The 21,520-nt window shown below is 41.6% G+C and overlaps 2 protein-coding genes across 2 annotated transcripts in view; both read left to right on the forward strand.

Annotated features, from left to right (window-relative positions):
- Positions 1-3,864, forward strand: part of LOC126473769 (translation initiation factor eIF-2B subunit epsilon) — a 97,735-nt gene extending 93,871 nt beyond the window's left edge. The window contains exon 11 of the mRNA XM_050101032.1: positions 3,692-3,864. Within this exon, the coding sequence (XP_049956989.1) occupies positions 3,692-3,763 (72 nt within the window). The 3' untranslated portion in view covers positions 3,764-3,864. The remainder of the gene's footprint in view (positions 1-3,691) is intronic.
- A 3,726-nt stretch (positions 3,865-7,590) lies between these two features.
- Positions 7,591-21,520, forward strand: part of LOC126473772 (protein THEM6) — a 100,440-nt gene continuing 86,510 nt past the window's right edge. The window contains exon 1 of the mRNA XM_050101037.1: positions 7,591-7,852. Within this exon, the coding sequence (XP_049956994.1) occupies positions 7,708-7,852 (145 nt within the window). The 5' untranslated portion in view covers positions 7,591-7,707. The remainder of the gene's footprint in view (positions 7,853-21,520) is intronic.

Consider the following 21,520-nt stretch of genomic DNA (forward strand, 5'->3'; position numbering starts at 1 on the left):
GAACTGCACGAGTGGCATCTGCCGTGTGGGCCCGGGCGTTGTTGTGAATCAGCAAGATCTTTGAGCCCAACTTTCCCCTGTGCTTGTTTTGTATTGCTCTTCTGAGGTTGTGCAGAGTTTGGCAATACCTTTGAGAGTTTATTGTAGTGCCTCTTTCCCGGAAATCGTATTTCTACCAGGCTACTCATTAACCACGTGTTTGAAGGCGCAGGCGGCCGAATTTTACGACGAAGGAATTTCCAAGCTCGTCCATCGCTACGATAAGTGCCTTAATTTAAATGGCTACTATGTAGAAAAGTAGTATTTAAGTGTGGGTTTCATCTGTATATAATTTTTTAAAAATTCCAATAATTTATTTATTTTTAATTCCAAAACGTATTGTACTTTGTGGATAGCCCTCGTATATACCACACAAAAAGGGAAAAATAGTGAGAAAAACTCAAAATATTCCTGACCGATTTACCTAAGATTTTTACATGGTACTGTAATCAACATTCAGACATTGTCTACATATTTTTAAAATATGTATAGTATATAAAGACCTATATCTATACAACTATAATATATAAAAATAAGTTGTCATTGAACATTGTTGCCAAAAATCTCAAGTAGTTGTTGATAGACTGACTTCACATTTTTACATGATACCCTAATAAATGTTTGAATGCACACTGGCTACACATTTTTAATATATGTTGTAGATAAAAGTATATATACTATGTAAATGGAAAAATGTTTTTAGTAAAGTCTTAAGTTCTTGAACGATTTACTTCAAAATTTTACACAATACTCTAATAAACATTGAGACACACACACGCTATACATTGTTTTAATATATATGTTATATCAATATATACTACTATATACAGAAAAGTCATCATTTAAAAATTTTACCAAAAATTTTTTTACTTCAAATTTTTACATGATGCTTTAATAGACATTTAGATGGCCATATTGTAGTCTATATAATTTGTTATAAAAATATGTATATGGACAAGGCATACTCTACACATTTTTATGTAGCAAAAATCTCAAAATTCTTTTATTCTTTTGACCAATTTACTTCAAATTTTTACAAAGTACTCTCATAAACACTCTGACGGACATAGACTACCATGTTTTCCAACACATAAGGTATATAAATTCAAAAATTTCTTGACAGTTTTATTTCAGATTTGTACATTATACTCTAATAAAAGTCTGGATAGACACAGGCTACATATTTCAGTTTACATAAGTATATGCAACACACAAAGGGAAACATAGTTAACACAAATCTTGAAAAGTTCTCAACCGTTTTACTTTAAATTATTACCCAGTACACTACGAACATGAAGATGGACATAAACTATCTATTTTTTAAACAACAATATACATATTTTCTGCTATCTCCTTATATGTAATTTTAAACAAAAAATGTATATACAACAATGCGCTGTTTTGTTTTCTTCATCACAGTCAGTTTCAATGGGACAGCTGTATTTACAGCTTATCGAGTTACGATTGTAATACTACTATGAGATCTGAATCATCTGGAACACTACAGTCTTAACTGTTCGCAGATTAAAACTATGAGGGATACTGTCACTGATGCTACTCTCCCCACAGATCCAGCAGCTGGAGGGGTCTCTCCTGTGCCCCTTATATTAATGATCCCAACCAATTCACTCATTCATTTTAAGTGACTTTTCATTTCCCAGTCAAGGTTTCGCTTGCAACAACAATCAAAAAGGTCAAAGAGAGGGAGGAACAGGAAATGAACAGACAGGGGAGGGGTAGAAAATAATAAAACCCCATGTCATTCCAAGCATGTGTGTCAATTTTTACCTCTCTATCTACATTATTCTGTGGTTTTCAAATTTATACTGACCGTGTATTTATATACCATGTATATTTGTAAGAAAGTAACATATGTCCATCTGTACATTTAATAGAATATTTTATAAAAATTTTAATTAATTTCAGACTTTTCAAGATATTTGTTAAGACCCTCTTCAATTTATGTTGTGTATAGATACTTATAAACCATACATATTTCAAAAAATGTTGCCTATTTCCATTTTTATGTTTATTTGAATATCATGTAAAAATTTGAAGTAAATCGGTCAAGAACTTATTGAGATTTTTGGTAACAACATTAAACTACAGTCTGTCTTAGTATAGTAGTTATGAGGTGTGTGAGAAAAGTAATGTGATTGATTTTTTTATCTACCAAAATTTTTATTTCTTTCAAACAACACTATTATCTCCTTCAAAATAGTTCAACCTGGCAGCTATACAGCAGCGGAATCGCTGTTCCCAGTCTTGGTAGCAGTGCTGTAAGCCTTACATGTTGGTCACATTCTGTGGAATGTTCTCCAGAGTCCCAAAATGATGCCCCTTCAAGAAATTTTTCAGTTTCTGGGAAAGAAAAAAGTCACAGGGACTTGGATCAGGTGAATTCATGACACATCATTCACTTGTCTGCAGTGTCTGGTCTCATTCAAGTAACACTTTGCCTGAGCCATTCAGGGACACCTTTGTAATACACTTGATTGACAATTGGTCCTGGAGGAACAAATTCTTCATGTACAATTCCCCTATTGTCCAAAAAGCAAATCGGCATTGTTTTGATCTTTGATTTGATTATTCCAGCTTTTTTCAATAGAGGAGATGTCTCAGTGTGCTACTTCTCACTTTGCCGTTTTGTCTTAGGGTCATATTCAATAAACCAGAATTCATCACCTTTGATCAAATGACTGAACCATTCATTGTCATTGGCAATCCTGTCAAGATGATCAGTGCACATGTTTCTTCGATTGTCCTTCTGCTCAGTTGTGAGATTTTTTGGCACAAATCTTTCACATGTGCAAAACATCAGTCAAAATGTGATGTATGATGAAAGTGTTTAAGTATAATAAATCACCCATCATCCTTATTGTTAAATATTGGTCTGATTTCACAAGATTATGTACATGTTCAACGTTTTTATTGGTTTTTGCAGTTGAGGGTCTCCGTGAGCAAGGCTCATGTCAACCTTTTTTTGCGGCCTTCCAAAAATGATTTGTGCCAATGAAAAACTTGTGCTCTCGATAAGGAATCTTCCCCATAGGCCTCTTTCAACACTTGCTAATTCCCTAGGCTTAACACAAAACTTGATAACATAACATTGATCTAAATTCTGCTGTTCCATTTTTGTAATAAATAACTTCACTAATGGCACTCGTAAAATGGCTACACGGAGCAGAAACTTGGACTGAGCATATGGAAGGGATGAACATGCCAGTGTAGACAAATAGAACAACACAGCGTTACCATATCACTCACAGTGTTGTCAAGTCTCATTACTTTTCTCACACACCTTGTAGATGGATATCTTTCTGCTTTAAATAACCACTTTAAATCCTTAGAAAATATTGCTGGCATACATCTATAAGTCGCTTAAAATTCTTTGAAATATATGCTCGGTGGAAACCTCCTACAAGTTGCAAACTGCACATAGTATGTGTAGTAATAGAATATATTTGTTACATTTTTCATTCATGTCATGACCACTGTACACATCACTTCAGTTCAAGTCTTCATTCATGAACCAATATAAATATTGGTGTAATATTGGGTTTCGGTGCAAAACTTATTGAAATTTTTATGAGAATTTACACATTTTGCTGTCTCTTCTATTTTTATATGATGCGTTATGTTGCTGTTACAGGTTGAGCCGTTTATTGATTGGCTTCTAGAGGCTGACGAAGAGACAAGCAGTGAAGATGAAGATGAAGACTGAACACTTGTAAAATTATAAAACATTACACAAAACCATTTGCTGTATTATTTATAAATCCTTTTCCTATCTGTTATCAAATAAAATTATAAGTGCAGTGGTAATGTACTTTTAAATCTTTATTAGATATATTACACTCCTGGAAATTGAAATAAGAACACCGTGAATTCATTGTCCCAGGAAGGGGAAACTTTATTGACACATTCCTGGGGTCAGATACATCACATGATCACACTGACAGAACCACAGGCACATAGACACAGGCAACAGAGCATGCACAATGTCGGCACTAGTACTGTGTATATCCACCTTTCGCAGCAATGCAGGCTGCTATTCTCCCATGGAGACGATCGTAGAGATGCTGGATGTAGTCCTGTGGAACGGCTTGCCATGCCATTTCCACCTGGCGCCTCAGTTGGACCAGCGTTCGTGCTGGACGTGCAGACCGCGTGAGACGACGCTTCATCCAGTCCCAAACATGCTCAATGGGGGACAGATCCGGAGATCTTGCTGGCCAGGGTAGTTGACTTACACCTTCTAGAGCACGTTGGGTGGCACGGGATACATGCGGACGTGCATTGTCCTGTTGGAACAGCAAGTTCCCTTGCCGGTCTAGGAATGGTAGAACGATGGGTTCGATGACGGTTTGGATGTACCGTGCACTATTCAGTGTCCCCTCGATGATCACCAGTGGTGTACGGCCAGTGTAGGAGATCGCTCCCCACACCATGATGCCGGGTGTTGGCCCTGTGTGCCTCGGTCGTATGCAGTCCTGATTGTGGCGCTCACCTGCACGGCGCCAAACACGCATACGACCATCATTGGCACCAAGGCAGAAGCGACTCTCATCGCTGAAGACGACACGTCTCCATTCGTCCCTCCATACACGCCTGTCGCGACACCACTGGAGGCGGGCTGCACGATGTTGGGGCGTGAGCGGAAGACGGCCTAACGGTGTGCGGGACCGTAGCCCAGCTTCATGGAGACAGTTGCGAATGGTCCTCGCTGATACCCCAGGAGCAACAGTGTCCCTAATTTGCTGGGAAGTGGCGGTGCGGTCCCCTACGGCACTGCGTAGGATCCTACGGTCTTGGCGTGCATCCGTGCGTCGCTGCGGTCCGGTCCCAGGTCGACGGGCACGTGCACCTTCCGCCGACCACTGGCGACAACATCGATGTACTGTGGAGACCTCACGCCCCACGTGTTGAGCAATTCGGCGGTACGTCCACCCGGCCTCCCGCATGCCCACTATACGCCCTCGCTCAAAGTCCGTCAACTGCACATACGGTTCACGTCCACGCTGTCGTGGCATGCTACCAGTGTTAAAGACTGCGATGGAGCTCCGTATGCCACGGCAAACTGGCTGACACTGACGGCGGCGGTGCACAAATGCTGCGCAGCTAGCGCCATTCGACGGCCAACACCGCGGTTCCTGGTGTGTCCGCTGTGCCGTGCGTGTGATCATTGCTTGTACAGCCCTCTCGCAGTGTCCGGAGCAAGTATGGTGGGTCTGACACACCGGTGTCAATGTGTTCTTTTTTCCATTTCCAGGAGTGTATTAAAAATGAACCACCTTTTGAGTGCATTTTCATTTTGCAATTACTTATTTTGTCTTGAGTTCTGCAGTGGGTTGAGACAATATTCTCCTTTGTTGAAAATGTTCTGCTTACAAATGGTTTTTGAGAAGCATGTCTTTGGATGCTCTTAAAAATATGTTAATCACTTTCTTATTGTTACTGCGTAAATCAGTCTTGTCTGTAACAGTAAGCTGTAGTATAACCCAGTCAATGAGAACCAAAAAAGGTTGAATGGGGGGAATATTTGTGTAGTCACAAATATTTGCACAGTGGTAGGAGAGAGTGCCATGTACAACATACTAAAAATCCCGACCAGTGGAATTTGGGGGGGAGGGGTTTAGGAGTGAGGATGGGGAGACGTTTAAAGGTAAATTTTTTATTTTCTTCTTGAATAACTGAAAAACCACAGCATCTAGCAAAAATGTTTCCTGGTATAAAATTATATAAAATTTCCTACGAAAAGGTTCTCTTCATTTTTCCTCTAGGACTAACAGTTTCCACATTGCAGGGGATGAAAAAATTGCAGTTTATTAAAAATAGTGTGTTAATGGTATAAAATTAATGTTTATTCTCCATTGGATTGGAATAGATTGTATTCTAAGGTGTCATAGGATGGAGGGGCTGGGAATGGAGGGTAGAAGTGTGAGGGAAGGCATTTTGCTAGATCGTGATTGTATACCTCACACCTTCATAGGTCTGCAAACTGAATGGCAAGCTGCTGAGGCCATGCTCTCTCTGCCATACTTAATCAAAGAAACTACAATGTGTTTCGCAAAGCTATATCAATGCTGCTGCAGACACATGCTGGGGGTCGGAAAGCATATATTCCATTAAGGTATTAACATTACATGGAATACAGGTATGAGATGATAATGCAAGAAACACATGTGGGCATAATCAGCATATACCTCTGCCCACTGTTCCACACTGCTAGAAGGGAATTGATTCATAGTCATCCCGTATGGTAGGCAACTTTCCCCAGTACAAGTGCTGCTTGCTTTTCAGTTTACAGGCAGACTACCTCCCCAGCTTCTTCTATCCAGTTCTATTATGTGTGTAAACAAAGTAACTTCACTGAGCTCATGTTTATGTAGTGGAGCTATTTTCAGTTTATTAATTCAGCACTTAATTGCAGTAGTTCAGTCAGCAATTATGTAAGAATCTCAACAGCTGGAGCCACTATGAAGAGCTTGCACCATGTGTAACATGGTGCCAATATGTATCTGACAATGTCAGTTTCGATGTCTCCTCTATCAAGGGCTGGAACTGGAATACCTTCTGACATCTAAAGAGGTCCAGGGGCTTAAAGTGACTCCCTCTGCCACAGAAATAGGTCACCTAAGGTCTTACGGAACTTCAGGTATTTCAGCATAAGTCAAGCAATGCATTACAGCAAATTACTGTTCAAAGTCTGAACTAGAGCAGTCCCTTTTCATCAGACGTATGTACACCCACCTTGCAAGTTATACTGCGGATGTGTACTAAGTTGGCCCACACTCACAAAGGAAGAGTCTCAGATACAATGAAACAATCTGGATGAAAACTGGTTGGTATGTAGAGGGGTCAGGTGTGACCTGCACTTTCTTCCAACCAATGGATACAGTTTTTTTTTTTTTTTTTTTTTTTTTTTTTTTTTTTTTTTTTTTTTTTAAATGGGGGGACCAACTCAGCCGCAAATTGGGTATAGAGTCTGACAGGCCTTCCATCAGGCCCTCGACCTTTGTTGATCAGTTTTACCGATTTCAGCTATTTCTAAATGCCATTGACACTAATATCTGTTTCATTAATCTTTGCCAGGGTACTAGGATCAAGTTGGGGCATTACTTCTCGGTTTTCCTTTGTAAAGGAACATTTTTAAAAGGTTAAGTATTTCTGCATTTTTTTCTTTGCTATCCTCGATTTCTGTTCCTGCCTCGCCCATGAGTGTCGTCTGGACAACAACTTTGATGACCAGTATTTCTTTTGGTTTTGTGAAAGATCTCGAGACAATACCCTGCTTCAGTAGTCACTGAACGCTTCATGCATTTGTCCCGTGATACGCGAAAGCGTTTTGTACAGTTTGTGTCTGTTTACATTCATTTACTTCGTTTTGCGCCTGTACACGGCATGTCATTAAAGAATCGTCATTAAAGTTATTGCGCGAGCATTCTTTCGAACACCCGCCATCAACGTCTGCGAAGAAAACGCGTACATGTTTCTCTGGATATGGAGTGTCTCTACGTTTAAAAGTCTCTGAGCAACCTGCTCCGTCGTCCCCGGTGAGTGTTTGTTGCCCGATAGGTAGCGTCGGGTTCGCAGTGCAACGGAAGGCGCGCAGCAGGTCGCACGCATCCAGGCATACGCTGCGTGGTGTTGTCAACGGTAGAAGCAATGGCTTGCCTAGCAATCAGTTGTATCCTGCTCATGCTCTATGTACTCTTCGATGTCGGTTATTTCATACGTATTGCCTTCGTCATAGCCTTAGGGAGGCTATTTCAGCGGAAAGTGAAGGTGCTGGAGTCCACATCCACCTACGGTAAGTCAAGAACACTGATATTTGAGACACGACGTTTCAGTAACTATATGCATTTCCAGCGTTTCTGTGTTTCCTAGTTCGTGTAGACGGAATAGGCTTAAAGTTTAATCCAAGAAGAAAACTGGGTTCCATGAAACATCTGTTCCATACCAGTTCTTGAAATTTATAAATATTACTGGAAAGGCGTTCAATGTTACTTGTGATGACTTTAATTTATTTTCTCCGTTTTTCCACTTCATAAAACTTAGTCAAAACTTCTGATACATCTATTTTTAATTATCAGCTATTGATTTATGCATTTTCCGTATTTTGTCGTCACAGAATTTTTCATGTGGTTTTGCGTTCAGTACTACAAAAGCTTGTTGTTCTTCTAGCATGCTAATTAGGTCAGAAAAAATAAACGCTGTCTATTGCAGATTATTAGGCTTTTGGAGGTGCAATAAATACGAAGACGACGTATTTTATAAAAGTTTACGTTTGAGAATGAAACTAAAACAAATCACGAGTAGGGGAGCGAGACTGACTGGAAGGATACGGTGTAAACTGTTCTGAAAAGGCTCGCTCTAGATTAAATGAGTTCATTACCAGCTTCGCATCTTTTTATTTTATTTCTAAATGACGCACAACAGCTCACTGCGGAAAACAAATATTCACGGAATTCTCTGTAGTTGAGACTTTTTATGAAAATGAACCGTGAACACTGAATAGCCTATGAAAGGATATGTGCTGCCAGCACTTATACTTAAACAGATTCGAACAACAATACAACCAGAGTAGAAGAGGTGAAACAAAATGGTTAGACAAAGTTTAGTTACGGTAAAAAATATTCATATTTTAGTAAATACAAATCCTCATCTGGATTTCGAAAGAAATCCTTTTTCTGTTTCTTCATTTTCTATCTCACACTTCACAAAACAAAAAAAAGTAGTGTCCAATGACTGTATTATCAACGAGTCACTGCTGGACTCGGCCAGCTCTTACAGATACCTGGGACTAACAGTTTGTAGGGAAACGGAATGATCACAGACTAAGGTTAATCGGGAGAATGGGCTGCCACAGGGCAGTGTACTGGCACCCACCCTCTTTAATATATACACTAATGACCAGCCGTTACCAGAAGGAACACAAAGCTTCATATATGCAGATGACCGAGCAATCACAGCTTTGAGAGGGTGGAGCGGAAGCTAACTGACGGTCTGAAAGAATTAACTGCCTATTACAGGGACAATCAATTGAAACCAAATCCTTCTAAGACCTGCTTTCCACCTCCGAAACAGACAGGCCAGTAGAACCTTGCAGATAGATTGGGAAGGAACCTCTTTAGAACACTGCAAGACTCCAAAATACCTCGGAGTCACTCTGGACCGTGCTCTTACATATAAGGAACACTGCTTAAAAACAAAGCAAAAAGTGGCTGCCAGGAACAGTGTGGTTAGGAAGCTGACTGGAACAACATGGGGAGCACAGCCAGACACAGTGCGCACATCCGCATTAGCCCTCTGCTACTCTGCAGCTGAGTACGCTTGCCCAGTATGGTGCAGATCTACACATACAAAGAAAGTTGATGTTGCTCTGAACGAGACATGTCGTATCTCTACGGGTTGTCTAAGGGCCACACCTGTGGAAAAACTGTACTGCTTATCCGGCATAGCCCCCCCGGACATCCGAAGAGATACAGTAGCACGGAGTGAAATGAAGAAGGGATTAACATCCGAAGCCCACCCACTACATGGCCACCAACCGGCACAGCAAAGACTTGTGTCTAGAAAGAGCTTCCTTCACAGTACAGAACCACTCGCTGACACTCCACATCAACACCGGGAGAAGAGATGGCAGGTCAGATGCCAGCATCTGGAGGAGTGGCTGATCCCACAAGAAGTTCTTCCCCCAGGCCACACAGAGAAATGGTCCACATGGAAATCACTCAACCGCCTGCGTTCTTCTGTCACAAGATCTAAGAGTAATCTGGAGAGGTGGGGCTTTCAGGTGGACTCTCTCCAGTGTGACTGTGGAGCTGCCGTGCAGACATCAACACATCTACCACAATGCACATTACCTCCAACTGTGTGCACCATGGAGGACCTCGTAAACGCTACACAAAGTGCACTGGACGTTGCAAATTTTTGGGCATCCACTGTATAGATTAAAATTATCTTATGTTTGACAACACAATCTGTGTCTAATCATTTATTTCATTCTTGACTAGTTTAATTTATAAACCATAATGTATGTATGTATGTAGTAATGTATCTAATATTGATTTTAGTTTGCTTCTGACACGATAAATAAATCGGGAAAATACTGGGGAAGTGCAATCATGTCTACAAATCACTCTTGCGACCAGTTATAGCATATTGCTCAATTGTGTGAGACCTGCACCAAATAGGACTAACTGAGTACATTGAATGTATACAGGGAAGGGCAGCACGAATGGTCACAGGTTTGTGTGATCTGTGGAAGAGAGTCACAGAGATACAGTCCGCACAGAATACCGTAGCCGGTAGATGGGCAGTCGGCAAGGCACACGTGGGAGAGCAGTAGTGGCGGAGGTTGTGAGCACGCGCTGCAGGGGAAATGCCGTTCTAACTGTAGCCTGGGCTCACATTTTTTTGTAAATATTAAATGGGGCCCCTCCAGGCCCACACTTGCTGGTGACCATTAAAAAAGATCTGCTGTCACCCCTGCTTTGGTTAGTATTTAAAAATATTTCCACTGAAAATGCAACAAAGTAGCGATTTATTTTCGCCTGGCGTCCTAACTATTTGTAACTTTCAGAGAAGCATCACGAGTGGCGAATTTTTGTGTAAAACTTACGCATTTTTCTTGTTGCCATATTAAAATTTGCCTCTTTTTGCCAAAACACAGTGGATTTTACACACAATTACCTCACTAAATGTTATGCAAATGCAGTTGCGAGAAAATTCTGAAACAGTGGTTTATTAAGTGAGGAAAAGGAAGCTCAGTATATTATAAAAAAACTCATTTTCATTACATAATGAACCTGTAATGCCTTCACGAATATTGTTCCAAAACCCATAGCATTTCTCGTTTGACCAGCTATCGATAGGCCCTAAAAATTACGTTCGTTCATCAAAAAAAGTCTGTAGTTAGTGGAATAATGCGGCATATTATGAAGGCTTTTTTGTGGTAAGATCTTATGGGACCAAACTGCTTAGTCATCGGTCCCTAAGCTTACACAATATTTAATTTAGCTTAAGCTAACTAACGCTATGCACTACACACACACACACATGCCCGAGGGAGGACTCGAACCTCTGAAGGGGGGAGCCGCGCGTACCGTGACAAGGCGGCGTAGACCACGCGGCGTGAAGTTTTCATAATAATACCGGCTGATCAAAAAGTCAGTATAAATTTGAAAACTTAATAAAGCATGGAATAATGTAGATAGAGAGGTAAAAATTGACACACATGCTTGGAATGACGTGGGGTTTTATTAGAACAAAAAAACCAGACGTTTTCAATTGTTGAGAGATCTGGAGAATGTGCTGTCCAGGGCAGCAGTCGAACATTTTCTGTATCCAGAAAGGCCCATATAGGACCTCCAACATGCGGTCGTGCATTATCCTGCTGAAATGTACGGTTTCGCAGGGATCGAATGAAGGGTAGAGCCATGGGGTCGTAACACATGTGAAATGTAACGTCCACTGTTCAAAGTGCCGTCAATGCGAACAAGAGGTGACTGAGACGTGTAACCAATGGCACCCCATACCATCACACCGGATCATACACCAGTATGGCGATGATGAATAAACGCTTCCAATGTGCGTTCACCGCGATGTCACCAAACATGAATGCGACCATCATGATGCTGTAAACAGAACCTGGATTCATCCGAAAAAATGAAGTTTTGCCATTCGTACACCCAGGTTCATCGTTTAGTACACCATCGCAGGCACTCCTGTCTGTGATGCAGCGTCAAGGGTAACCGCAGCCATGGTCTCCGAGCTGATAGCTCATGCTGCTACAAACGACGTCGAACTGTTCGTGCAGATGGTTGTTGTCTTGCAAACGTCCCCATCTGTTGACTCAGGGATCGAAACGTGGCTGCACGATCCGTTACAGTCATGCGGCTAAGATGGTTGTCATCTCGACTGCTAGTGATACGAGACCGTTGGCATCCAGCACGGCATTCCGTATTACCCTCCTGAACCCACCGATTCCATATTCTGCTAACAGTCATTGGATCTCGACCGACACGAACAGCAGTGTCGCGATACGATAATCCGCAATCACGATAGGCTACAATCCGACCTTTATTAAAGTCGGAAACGTATTAAAGTCGGTACGCATTTCTCCTCCTCACACGAGGCATCACAACAACGTTTCACCAGGCAACGCCGGTCAACTGCTGTTTGTGTATGAGAAATCGGTTGGAAACTTTCCTCGTGTCAGCACGTTGTAGGTGTCGCCACCGGCGCCAACCTTGTGTGAATGCTCTGAAAAGCCAATCATTTGCATATCACAGCATCTTCTTTCTGTCGGTTAAATTTCGCGTCTGTAGCACGTAATCTTCGTGGTGTAGCAATTTTAATGGCCAGTAGTGTAGATATAAATACACGGAATCGATAATCTGTAGGTGCAGGTGAGACGCGAAGCTGTCAACGAAAAGGAGGCGGATTCGTGTTTCACACCGCAGCGACAGCTGTGTTGTTAAGAAGCAGGTAATTAACTGCATTGCTGAAGAACTGAAGTAGAAACAAATATTATCCTTCTTGCAAAAATTAGCCATTATCGGAACAAATGATTTAATCACCAACACAAAACGAAAATGAAGATCAGCTCGAGGGGGATCGAATACTAATCATCTTGAATACGAGTTCGTTGCCTTAACTACTGCGCAACCTAGGTTTGGAGTTATTGTATTCTAGGCGTTCACACAAACATAAGAGAAAAATGAAAAAAATGATATAGCCTAGTTCATATTCATCTATACCACTTTCTCTCACCACAAGATTGCATGCCTGCTCGTATTGCCAGTATTGTATGCGTTATTCTCTTCGTGCCATGCTACAAAAAGCTATCTACAGGGGATGGACAAAAAATATGGAAACATCAAAAACACAGCACATTAACATGCCTCTAATGCGGTGTAAGTAAACTGTTGGCATGCGAAACAGCTCCCAATCGTCTCGGAATGATTGATTTCAAGGAAATCTTATACCATTCTTCCTGCAAGAGTGTATCCAGATGGAGGATATAGCAGTCACGTGTTCTTCGCTCTACAATAGAACACAAAGGCTCAACAATATTGAGATATGTGACTGTAGCGGCCAGGGAAGATGTGACAATTCATCCTTGTGCTCACAAAACCAATCCTTAACGACGCGAGCTGTGTTTACAGGGGCCCTGATGTCTTGGAACACAGCATCACAATTATGGAGCAAACATTGTATCATTGGATGGACGTGATCAGCCAAAATGATCGCATAATCCTTCGCGGTAACGCGACCTCACAGCGTCACCGTGGGGCCAATGGAACAACATGGTTGCCCAAATCATCAACAGATCCCGGCCGTGTTTGACTCTTGCGACGTAAACACGGTCTGAAATTAGAAATAGTGTGAAAGACATACTTTCAGCCGGCCGTTGTGGCCGAGCGGTTCTAGGCGCTTCAGTCTCGAACCGCGCGACCGCTACTGATGACCTCAGATATTAAGTCCCATAGTCATCAGAGCCATTTGAACATTCTTTCATTGCTGCAGAGTCCAGGTTTTATGGCTTCGGTACTACGTTTCCCTGTTGCGGGCATTTGGATTACTGGTGAGTGGTTTCGGAATTCCAGCTCGCCCTGTAATTTCCTGCTTGTGGTGCAACTCCCTCCGTGTTGTTTTGTTGCTGACAGGGTTCGCGAGTGCGACATTTAGTTCTGCTGTGATTTTTGGAGCTATCGTCCTCTCATGTTTCGTCACAATCGTCTTCAATAACCGCCTGTCACAATCACACAACACACACTTTAGTCCGCGTTGCGCCTTTAGCGGATGATATATTTTTTGCTTTCCTTGTACGTGGCTTCCAAACACTTCAGCATCTTGGTTATGGAAGCACACACCATACGACCACGGACCATTTGCCAACGTTAGAATTCACTGAGCTCCGACATAAAGCAATTACAACTACACAGAACGCTATTCTGACCACGACTGACACTTTTATTGAGGAAAACCTGCAGGTGTGCCTAGCATGTGCATTTATGTTCAAGCTTGCATGCATTTCTCGCTGTGTTTCCTTATTTTTGTACGACCCCTGTGTCTGCCCATCGCAGTCTGACTACTTCGAACCGCGTTCTCTTTGAATGTTTCATTTGATATCTCTTCTGTTCAGTAGCCTGGCACTGGAGTATGCATTCCCTCGCCTTGTTCAGTTGATCTATACATATCGCGAAATAAACCAAAGCACAGCTTTAAGTTCACTAACACGTAATCTGCTATCCGTATAAACTGTTTGCTAGCATGGTCTGTTTTTGAAACCGAGTGCCCGCTGAAATGAGCCTGTAGAATTTGAAGGAATGTTGCTACTGGAAGCTGAGTTTCCGCTGAAATGAGTGTTTGCTACAGGCCACACACGTGCATTATCAATAGTCTAACGAACCACCATTTTTCCAGCATCTGCACCCTTGGAGTTAAGTTAACAACCTAATGTTCTGGCAATAAACAGAAGCTTTAAGGTTATCCGTATGACGTAGTAGTAAAGCAACTCACGTGCATGGACGTCAGTTGCCGGAATCCAGTCCTGATGCAGCACACTGAATCTCTCTGTTCATTCACCTCTAATAGCAGGTATCGAAATGATGACTGTCCGTTAGACTTCAAAATCTGACATTCAAATAATAGGTAAATATAGGCTTTTGCCTTGTGTGAAAGCTGTGTATTCTTTCAGTGCCATCAAAAAATGTAGCACCGCTGTCGTTCCACTCTACATCTACATCATACACCGCAAGCCATCTCGTGGCGTGTGGCGGATGGTATTTCTTTTACTGATACCCCGTGCCCTGTTCCACTTACGAATACTACGTGGGAGGAATGATTGTCGATAGGCTTCTGTAATTGGCTCAAATTTCTCGAATTTTCTCATCGTGGTCATTAAGCGAGATCTACGAGGGAAGAAGTTATATGTTGTCAGACTCTTCCAGGAAAGTGATCTCTCATGCTCAACGCCTCTCTTGCAACGTCTGCCAATGGAGTCTGTTGAACGCCTTGGTAACGCTCTCGCGACGGTTAAACGATCCCGTGATCAAACGTGCGGCTCTTCGTTGGATGTTCTCTCTCTCCTCTAACAGTCCTACCTAGTAAGGGTCCCAGATTGGTGAACAGTACTCAAGAGTCGGTCAAACAGGCACCTTATAAGCCACTTTCTTCGTGGATGAGTTGGATTTCCTTAAGATTCTTCCTATGAATCCCGCTCTGGCACCTGCTTTTTCCGGCCTGGTTGGCCGAGCGGATCTAGGCGCTACAGTCTGGAACTGCGCGATCGCTACGGTTGCAGGTTCGAATCCTGCCTCGGGCATGGATGTGTGTGATGTCCTTAGGCTAGTTAGATTTAAGAAGTTCTAAGTTCTGGGGGACTGATGACCTCAGAAGTTAAGTCCCATAGTGCTCAGAGCCATTTGAACAATTTATGAACCACCTGCTTTTGCTGCTATAATGTTTTATTAAGTCATTTGACGTAAAGTCGCTCTGGATAGTTAATCGTAGATATTTTACGGCAGATACTGTTTCCAACAGTTTCTCATCAATAGTGCAATTGTACAGTAGTAACTATGCACAATATTTTACGTTTGCTAACGTTCAGGGTCAACTGACCGAGCCTGCACCACTGAACAGTCCTCTGCAGATCATTCTGTAAACTGATACTACCTTCTGGCGTTGCTACTGTGTAACAGATAACCACATCATATGCGAACACAGCATCCTGCGCTTTCTACTAGATCATTTGCATAAACTGTAAACGGTGTACGTCCTATCACACTTCGTTGGAGCACTCCGCAAATTACCTTTACATCTGTCGTTTTTGTTCCCTTAAGAACAACAATTCTATCTGGAAGGTAGTTTTGAATTAGTCGCAAATCTGATACGATACTCGATAAGTTCGTATCTTTTCCACTAAACGACACTGCAGGACGGTGTCAAATGCCTTCCTGAAGTCAAGGAGCACGGCATCTACTTGAGCGCTATAGTCTGCAGCGCTATGGATCTTATGGAGGAACAGAGCGAGCGCCGTTTCTCGAGGTCTCTGCATGCGGAATCCATGTTGATTTTTACAGAGGAGATTTTCGTTCTCCAAAAACGTCATAATTCTTGAGCATAAAACATGTTCTGTAATTCTGCAACAGATTGACGTCAACGTTATATAACTGAGTACATCTGTCTTGTGGCCATTCTTTGGAACGGAAATGGCCTGCGCTTTTTTTCCAGTCGCTAGGTACCTCCGTCGCTCCAGCGATCTACAACTGCTGCTAGAAATGGAGCAAGTTCTTTCGCGTAATATTTGTAGAATCTTATAGGTTTCTCATCTGGCCCTGATGAGCGATTGTAGTTGCTTTTTTGTTCCATGATCGATCATCTCGATATCTGCCATTGAGACTTTCGTACGATGATTGAAAGGAGGAACTGTGTTACGATCTGCCGCGGTGAAACAGATTCGGAAGATCGAATTCAGTATTTCGGCCTTCTTCCTGTCATCTTCCGTTTCCTGCCAGTATGGTCTCTGAGTGAATGAAAAGATAATTTCGAACCGCTCATTGATTTTCCTTAAGACCAAAACCTCTTCGGGTTTTTATTCAGATCGGTTGACAAAGTTTTGCTTTCAAAGTCACTGAATGCTTCTCTCATTGCTCGCCTTATGCACATGTTCGCTTCGTTCAGCGTTTTGTTTGTCAGTTAGGTTTGACTTATCTCGAATCTGAGATGAAGCTCTCTTTGTTTACATCGCAGTTGTCGAACACTGCTATTAAACCACGGCGGGTCTTTCCCACCCCTTAAGACCTTGCTAAGACATATTGAACGATGCTTTTGAATTTTTTCTATTCGTGCTCCACATCTTCGTCCTCTTCACTGAATATTGATGCTGATTCTCAGCTACTCAGCAATTTGTACCCTGTCAGTCCTGCTAAAAAAAATCTTCTTTTTTTCCCTTAAAACTCCTTGTAAAAGCCATAGTCATAGTTGCTATCGCAGCCTTATGGTCACTGATACCTTCATCTACATTAACCAAATCGAGAAGTTCAGGTCTGTTTGTTTCTAGGAGGTTCAAGACATTGCCTACTAATCAAAGTAATTTTCAGATAAGACATTCAGAAGAATGGCATGCGAATCCCTGTCTCTACCACCAGTTTTGATAGCACGATTACCCCAAGTCGAACTCATCCCCAATTACACAAGCGTGATCAGGAAAATTACTAACGATATTCTGTAAGTTCTCTCCAACATATTACCCCAGCCCATACCTGCCAAGTTGCAGTCATCCCCAATTACACAAGCGTGATCAGGAAAATTAGTAACGATATTCTGTAAGTTCTCTCCAGCATATTACCCCAACCCATACCTGGCAAGCTGAAGTCATCCCCAATTACACAAGCACGATCAGGAAAATTATTAACGATGCTCTGTTAAGTTCTCTCAGAGGCGCTCTATCACTACAGCTCCTTGCCATTTTTAACCGACCTTTCATGGTCGACTTCACCCAGATTAATTCACATTCAGGATCAGTGATCACTTCGCTAGATATTATCGATTCTTTACTGAAATATATACGCCGCCACCATTGGCGATTAACCTATTCTTACGATAAATACTTCAATCCGAACTTAAGATTTCGTTGCTATTCACTTCCGATTTCAACCAACTTTATGTTCCTAATGCTATTTGGAGATTATAACCTTCAATAAGCGATACTAATTCTGGGATCTTTCATTGGTTGCTCCTGCAGTTTACTAAAATCATATTAATCTTTTCTATACCCGATTTGCAAGGACGAACATTCTCTGAAAAATTTGTGCCTGATGTAAAAAACCATTGTAACTTGTAATGTTGATGCATTAACTTGTTCTGAAAGCGGTGCTGATATTCAAGATAATAAAAGCGGGTTAAAAGCTGTGAGCTATCTCGGGAAGTATTCCTTGCATTACTGAGCAACTGTTTCTCCAGGTATCCAGTCTAGTTTATCAAATTGCCAACCAGGCTAACATTAATTATAATCTTTTAATAGTCATCTTACGACAACCGGTGATATATATACACAGGGTGTTACAAAAAGGTACGGCCAAACTTTCAGTAAACATTCCTCACACACCCTCAACAAAAAGAGAATTTAAATAAAAAGAAATAAATCAGTTTATATTTGGACATTTATTTTAACATTGATCATTGTTCCGTTAAAATTTCAGCATATTAAACTTGATTCATAACTAAACTGGTGCCTTATTAAGGAGTGTGAAAATGTGAGTTTGTAATCTTACGGAACAAATCAAATATGGAGCCAAGATTGGGAGACTGCATAACAACACTGCATTCATAAAATAACACACGAAGAACGTTGAAACATATGCAAGAGGAAATTAACCACAAACAACCGATTCAATTTTCACCCAAAGAAGTTACGGTCTTAGTGTAATCCTGTCCATCATGAAATTAGCATACACTGGTATATTAAATTCATACTAATTTCTGTGAAATCTTCTCGAAAAGAATAGCTGAGGGCTACTTTGATGATTACACCACATGCTTCACGTGGTCAACTTGGTTTACACAAAGAGTGTAACTCCACAATAATTTTGATAATTAAAATAAATTACATCGAAACGCAATTTACAAAAGAAAAACCTCGAACTGGTTACTGTCTTCATTCTATCAACCTGATGGGTCAAACAATTATATAAGCACGTGGTACTGGTCTCACAAAGTACACCCCATGTGGGTTGAACATAAAGAAAAGTTGCTATATTGAAAAATATTGTCAGAACGAGACATTATTATCTCACGCACATTCGTATTTAAGATTGATGATCTTAGTTAGAGTTACGGATCATCAACATGTGGTTCCACTTTGCTCACAAAGTAGTGACAAAGCAACTACTGGAAGATATTCTGAACTTCACACTCGAATTACACTGTGTTGGAAATTAAGATAACATAAGATATTTTAGATCTAAACCCGAAACAAAGGTGATTAAATTTTCAGTTAGGCTGAACTTAAGGAATCCTTGTCCTACGGACTTAGCAGAGACGCGCTTAGCCGGAGATCTTACCACTTCAGATGCTCGCCGTGGACCGACTGGCGTGGGCCCCTACTGAGGGTGCCTCACAGATATAAGCAGAAGTGACAAGAGAGGCAGCTTCCTATACCAACATGACAAGGGATGGACAGGACCATACCAGGAATAGAAACTTCTTTGCTTGTAGAAAGCGTAGCTACCTGTTCCGACGTTGGTCCTACTTTTCTCTAGCAGACAGGCTTGTCTGCTACCATCAAGCATGCAACTAGAAATGCATTTGCTCATTCATCCAAGCTGATGTAAATTCGATTTTGGCATGCAATTCATACCTGATCCCAAGGGACATGGAGTTTCTCGAACCTAACAGCCCCTTGTGCATACCACATGTACGTCGCTATCTTAGAGGCTGCTTTCTGCGTGTAGTGCACACCTGACCTATTAAGGGGACTCCTACAGTTCTGCACCGATAGCGGAGGTCGAGAAATCTGCATCCAGTACCGTCGCAGAGTCGTCTGAGACTTCTCACACTGCGAACCCGAGGACTGTTATCGACCCTGGATATGATGCTACAAATAAACATCTTAGCCTGCACCACGCGAGCAATGTTAGTTGCGTTCACCGAATCAGGCATCCGCCAACAGAGACAGAGGATGACTTCAGAAGCCAAGTGGCAGGTGTCATTCGTGCCAACATGTGCCACGATTTTGCAGTTGGTTGCGCCTAGTGTGCTCTATAGCTGCCGGCAGGCCTCCACCGTGTCACAGACAGGCCCCCTGGCAAATTGTTAGTGAAATTAGGTTCTTGGATATAATATCTTTTGATCGGTTTGATACTTTGTGCTGTATCTTCCTACCTTGCACTAATCCATCAATCACATCCCACATACTACACCACCTACAGTCCATTTATGTTCCAAATTTGTTACTGATGGATTTCTTAGCAGTACTCGGTTATCTTGTCCATTCTTTTGGAAACTGTTGTAGATAGATTTTATTTTTATTTTTAATATTTTTAAATTTGTGACCCACATCACTTAATGTCAGAGGTAGAGGTCAAATGTGCTTGCTACACTCTACTTTTAAATTAGTTTATTTTATCACTTTGAAAATAAAATTTCTTTTTGGATGAGGTAATTAAAACTTGAAAAACATTACAGCAAGAGATGTATCGATGACCAGTCTATCTTTAGGGATCGTTACATCATAAAACAGGTTACTTGAAAATGAATTCTGGATAGTTTATTGTTTTGATTGCGTTTAACCTCAAGTACACCTCATTCTTAAGATGTCACTGTGAACAGAACCAATCAATTTGCACAACATACTTGCTAAATGAGCTACAGTGGGAATTGCTTAGGTTACTCGACTTTTCTAAGAGAAGGTGTGTAGCTGTTCACCCGGGATTCCCGCAAATACTCGTCCGTCAAGTTCTTGAATCTGGATGTGGGTGGTCGCTCTGGCGACCTTGTGAGTTGACTTCCCTACGCACGGATAAAGTGACATTAGTCGTATCTCCTGAGTGTCTAATTTATAACTACTGGTAGAAGAACAGAAACAAATGAGAAAGAAGCAGAAAGCTCTGAACCACACAGTAGTATGAAGTCAAGTTACAAACCATTACACCATCCCTATGACAGAAGAAACACTGCTTCTCGAAAACAGGTTCTGCGCTGTAAACATAAATAAATACACACTTACACCCTGTAAACTACTGTGAAGCGCATTTCAAAGGATACTTTTCATTGTAATAGTTTTTAGGATTTCTGTCTGTTCCGTTTGCGTATGGAACGTGGGAAGAATGATTAAATGCCACCTACGAGAGCTATAGCCTACACGGGTTTTTTTTAGTATATTCCTAGACTCCCCGCTTAATACTGTTTGTCGAAACTTTGAACAGGGTGTTTCAAAAATGACCGGTATATTTGAAACGGCAATAAAAACTAAACGAGCAGCGATAGAAATACACCGTTTGTTGCAATATGCTTGGGACAACAGTACATTTTCAGGCAGACAAACTTTCGAAATTACAGTAGTTACAATTTTCAACAACAGATGGCGCTGCGGTCTGGGAAACTCTATAGTACGATATTTTCCACATATCCACCATGCGTAGCAATAATATGGCGTAGTCTCTGAATGAAATTACCCGAAACCTTTGACAACGTGTCTGGCGGAATGGCTTCACATGCAGATGAGATGTACTGCTTCAGCTGTTCAATTGTTTCTGGATTCTGGCGGTACACCTGGTCTTTCAAGTGTCCCCACAGAAAGAAGTCACAGGGGTTCATGTCTGGCGAATAGGGAGGCCAATCCACGCCGCCTCCTGTATGTTTCGGATAGCCCAAAGCAATCACACGATAATCGAAATATTCATTCAGGAAATTAAAGACGTCGGCCGTGCGATGTGGCCGGGCACCATCTTACATAAACCACGAGGTG

The sequence above is a fragment of the Schistocerca serialis genome, chromosome 4 (genome assembly GCF_023864345.2).
Source record: "Schistocerca serialis cubense isolate TAMUIC-IGC-003099 chromosome 4, iqSchSeri2.2, whole genome shotgun sequence".
Lineage (NCBI taxonomy): Eukaryota > Metazoa > Arthropoda > Insecta > Orthoptera > Acrididae > Schistocerca > Schistocerca serialis.